The sequence below is a fragment of the Schistosoma haematobium genome, chromosome 6, assembly GCF_000699445.3.
Source record: "Schistosoma haematobium chromosome 6, whole genome shotgun sequence".
In the NCBI taxonomy this organism is placed as follows: Eukaryota; Metazoa; Platyhelminthes; class Trematoda; order Strigeidida; family Schistosomatidae; genus Schistosoma; species Schistosoma haematobium.
The window spans coordinates 23,084,301-23,088,893 of NC_067201.1; the positions used below are offsets into that span (position 1 = coordinate 23,084,301).

A 4,593-nucleotide genomic window follows, 5' to 3' on the forward strand; every position below is an offset into this window, starting at 1 on the left:
AGAACAGAAACTAATAGAAGCTTACTAGAAGGGGACGAACACATGCGTTGGCCTTTTGTCTGCAGTACATAAATCTGAGTCAGAAACCTCTAAATAAGTGTCCAATTCATCAGTATTAATACTCATGCACAAAAATTACTAAAGACTTGAAAAGTCACGTTGATACTGAGAACTGAGCACAAAGAAGTTAAATGGTTCACTACGGCTCATCATAAAGATATTAGATACTGAACATACACTGTCCTTGATGTTTACGGAGCTATCAACAAATTAACACGTTAATTGGTGGCATGGATCGTCAACAAACGGAACCAATCCCAGTGAAGAAAGTTACTGTTAAGGACTTATCGCAAATACCATCTAACCACGGGTAATTATTTTTTCATTAAATAATTCCATTAGTTACCCGATTTATTATTATTATGCAGAGTTTTATTGTCGTTTAACGTTGATCATTAAAGTAAAGGAGATTCAAGCATCATATATATAATGACGCTCATTGAGTGTCTTTGAGGTCATCCCATTTTTCTGATCAAGGAGTATAATCTGAGTTTATAGGAAGTAACGTTATTCCCTGACGGCTTCGACGGTTTAGGACATGGTGATTCACCTTGTCTTCATTCAATGGATTTCAGATGTAGATAGGTTTAACTCGCTATGTTGATTTTTCTGATTCTCTGATTTGGCAGTGAGTTAATAGAATGTGTCTCTTAGATGTGTTCAATGTTAATGTATGATATGCACGCATTTTCTTGCAAGCTTCTAACTTTAAATCCATCAGTTATTTGATTTTACTACCTAAAACTTGGAGCTGTTTCAAAATACGGTTATAGTAAATATATTGATTCGAAGTAACCTCTTTTGTCTCGTCTACCAGATTGAGATGTTACTGTTTCCTGTAGCATCATCCCAATACATTGAAGTAGATTCCTAATTCCCATCCCTTAACATTTTTATAAAAAGACACTATTTTTATACCACAGACAATCGGGATTTCCATTTGAGGCCGTATGTTTGTGGATAGTTCTTAATATACCAAGTTTTAGTATGAAGTGACAATTCCAGCGTGCGTTCACTATCTAAATTCTTATGTTCAACTCTTGAAAGTTTGCATCAAGCCCAAAGTTACGTTCTGTGTATGCTATAAAAATTGTATACCATTAACTCACTAAACGATTCTGTGATTTACATCTTACTATGTAGGCGTGGGATTCGTCCTTTTTTTCGGAACATTCACCTAGTTTCCAGAAGTTGAACAAAAATATTAGGCAAATCAGTCAAAATACGTAGTTGTGTAAGTAATAATCTGCTTAAATGGATTATAGCTGTCTATGATCGTGGTTCAGCTGTCTTTAGTTTCTCGTAATACAAATAAACTATCACATGTATGCAATTAGTCCTATTTGTCCTACCTGCCTAATTTTTTCTACTATCAATAATACTGTTACTATTTGTTCTCACTGTGCTGATGTGGTGTCGGAACTTGAACTAGTATACATATATTCTTGGTTCTGCGTCTCAATTGACTGCCTGGATGTATGTCAAACATGTGTCCTCAAACTCAAAATTATTTTTATATATTTTATTTTATGAAATAATTCTTAAACCAAATTGTCTATCGCTAATCGTTTATACTATCAATGATGCAATTCCCACTATTCTAGTATTCGTTTTGATAATTTAACGTTTCTGTTATGATGTGATCTGGTAACTGGAGCCAATGTAAGTTTGCTTTAAGTTTTTCAGTGTTTATTTCTGAAGTCTAAATAGGGTTTCAGTACATGATCGTACATAAGATCAATAAACTTTCAGCTTTTGCGTTTATTTTTTAAATTGATCTTGAACTTTGTCAAGTAACTTTATCTGCTAAGATTATTGTCCAAATTTAGTCAGTCAACAATTCAGTAGTCGAGGCTATATACTCACTTTAAGATATCTGTTTTAATTCATATCCGTTTATTTCTCATTTATATTGCTATATAGTACAACTCCAGGTGGAACTTTGTTCAGTACTACTCCGGGTGGAACTCGTATAATATATGAACGCGATTTTATTCTCAACTGTCGCAACTCACCAGTTGCTCGAACCCCACCATCTGACATGATATACTTACCAGAAATAACTCCTTCCAGCTTAAATAATGACAAGACAGTTCATCCGTGTAATGGTCACAAGGTGAAAGATTCTCTAAATGTGCCTGAATCAACATCAAATGATCATAACAGACTCAGCAAAGGTAACATATGTTGTCTACTTATGATTTTATTAATACTGGGTCTTTCAAATTTGATTGTGTAGTATTAATATCAACACTGCAGAGTGCTTTTAAAATCGTCACCCAATAAATAGTCAATCTATATCATTCATTAATACCATTTAGGTTTAGATTTATTGTGATGTAGAGATGATTTCTTGGTCTCATGCACCTAACCCCTCTCTGTAGTTTGCGTTGCACAGTACTGCCACTAGTTATCACACCTAAATTATTGCTTAAAATCAAGTAACAACTGGTGTACTTGATTAATGGGTTACACTGCTCGGCTAAACTGTTAACAAAAAGGCCATAGTAACCATCCTGTCTCATAGCATTAAAATATAATATTGCTTCAAAATTAAAGAGAATGAAGCAAGTAGAATTCCTTTGGAGTTAGTGATATTATTTGGTGATTATTGTTTACTTAGGCTTTTCCTTATTCATATCAATAGGTCTTCTATCTGTAGTTTAATATTTTACTTTGTCTTCATCGATCTTGGAAATCCATGTTTAAATTGCCACAAATTAAAATGAACCAAGTGTATTTGATAAATCAAATGATTTTGGAGGTGTCTCGATGACGTCTCCATTTTAGCAGAATGTTCAACTAAAAATATTATGTTCATAATTTTGAACATCGGACAGAGAGAGTAGTGATGTTCGGAACGTTGCTAGATTTATTATTTATTTTCAAGTGTTCCATGCACAGTTCAAATTGCCAAAGTGCATAGAGTGATAACATTGAGAGAATAAAAACCAAAAGATTAGGGATGATTATGTTGGTTACTAGAGAGATATACAATTCAAACAAATAAACAAAACAAATAATTCATAGACTCAAGATTTTATGGGCAAATAAGATGTGACTACACCGTGCACCATTCATCCACAACTTACGATTAACTTGCGATCGCCATCACGAAAGTTTCCACTTTCCAACAAGGTTCGAAATAAATGTAATTGGGTGTATGAAATAATGTCAATAGTTAGTTTCGCCCTCCATAGCATATTTTAGTCACTTACTCAAATAGCTAGCATTGCATATCGTGACAGATCTTAAGTGACCATGAGAAACATATTTGTAAACCGCTTGAATCAGTGGAAGTTTGCAAACGATATGATATTTTCACATAATAATTTTTGCCCAACCTTGCCATCATTTAGCATAACTAAAAACGATAAATGTACACGTTCTGTTTTTGAAAAGCATGTTTCACACTTATAATTATTCATAATAGGTTATTTCCCAGTATATATTAATTTATTATTTATTTATTTGAACACATAAATGTTGGTGCAAAGGGGCACCGAATACATATGCGCCACACACGTCACTTGATTTGTGTGTGTACTGTGATACTGCTCGGGTGCCCAAACTGCAGCAGGTGGTTTTCATAGGGGGGTCACACCCGGGGCCTTCCACCTGAAGGTCTGATCTACAAGGCAGGGGAGCAACGTCAGGAGATGCAGTTCCATGGTAGCCGGTCACCAAAAATTGTTCCATACACCATTTGTTCCTTCAGGATCCTGGAGCCCATGTGCACAAATTTAATTTCCTTTGTCTGTTTTCATAACTCCTTGCCTTGTTTTACAGTATAATTAACTTATCATGATTGTTTCTAATTATTTCAGGCGAAGAAGCACCATTTGAAATGGATATTTGAGGAAATAAACTTTAATAAACTATATAGATGTCGCTTATAAACATTTGTAATTCAGATATTCTCTATTCTTTCGTTTACGAGCCATTATTATTATTAATTTACTTTTGTTTTCAATGAACCTGAAAACAAGCAAATAAATACATATCTCTTTTGCGTTTTGTATTATGTGTTCTTCACACGAGCGTTTGGCTTTTACTAAGCTATATTATACGTAATACGTACTCATAAGTGATATTCTGATCAGGTTTATTTTGTTCAGTGCCCTGGTACGGTCAAGAGTGGGTATATATAACCATATGGGTAAAGTCCGCTCCCCCTCTCGAAATGCTCTCACATGGCCACGTGCATACAACAACTACCACGGATTTCCTACTCACTGCCTTCTCGTACCATGGATATTGTTTACGAAATTGGGGAGACGAAAAGCTAATGTCTGATGGGGACTTGAACCGTGTTGGTGGATACAGAGAGTCCACCTAAGGGAGTCGGACAACCCTCATTCCAAACCAATGGTACACATGTGCTCCAGTATCCTGTGGGAACAAATGGCATATGCACCAATCGCTAGTCACCAGCTACCATGGGACTGCATCTCCTGACGTTGCTCTACTACCTTGTGGATTAGACCTTCAGGTCGAAGGCTCCGGGAGTGGCTCCCTAAGAAAACCACGTGG

The 4,593-nt window shown here is 35.5% G+C and overlaps 1 protein-coding gene across 1 annotated transcript; it reads left to right on the forward strand.

The window, feature by feature from the left end:
• Positions 1 to 290: 290 nt before the first annotated feature.
• On the forward strand, positions 291 to 4,235 carry EIF4EBP2 (Eukaryotic translation initiation factor 4E-binding protein 2; the record flags this gene model as incomplete). Its single annotated transcript, XM_035733619.2, has 3 exons — positions 291 to 370; positions 1,984 to 2,237; positions 3,888 to 4,235. 3 exons carry the CDS (start codon positions 291 to 293, stop codon positions 3,917 to 3,919), a joined length of 366 nt encoding a protein of 121 aa, XP_035587899.2. The 3' UTR covers positions 3,920 to 4,235.
• Positions 4,236 to 4,593: the final 358 nt, after the last annotated feature.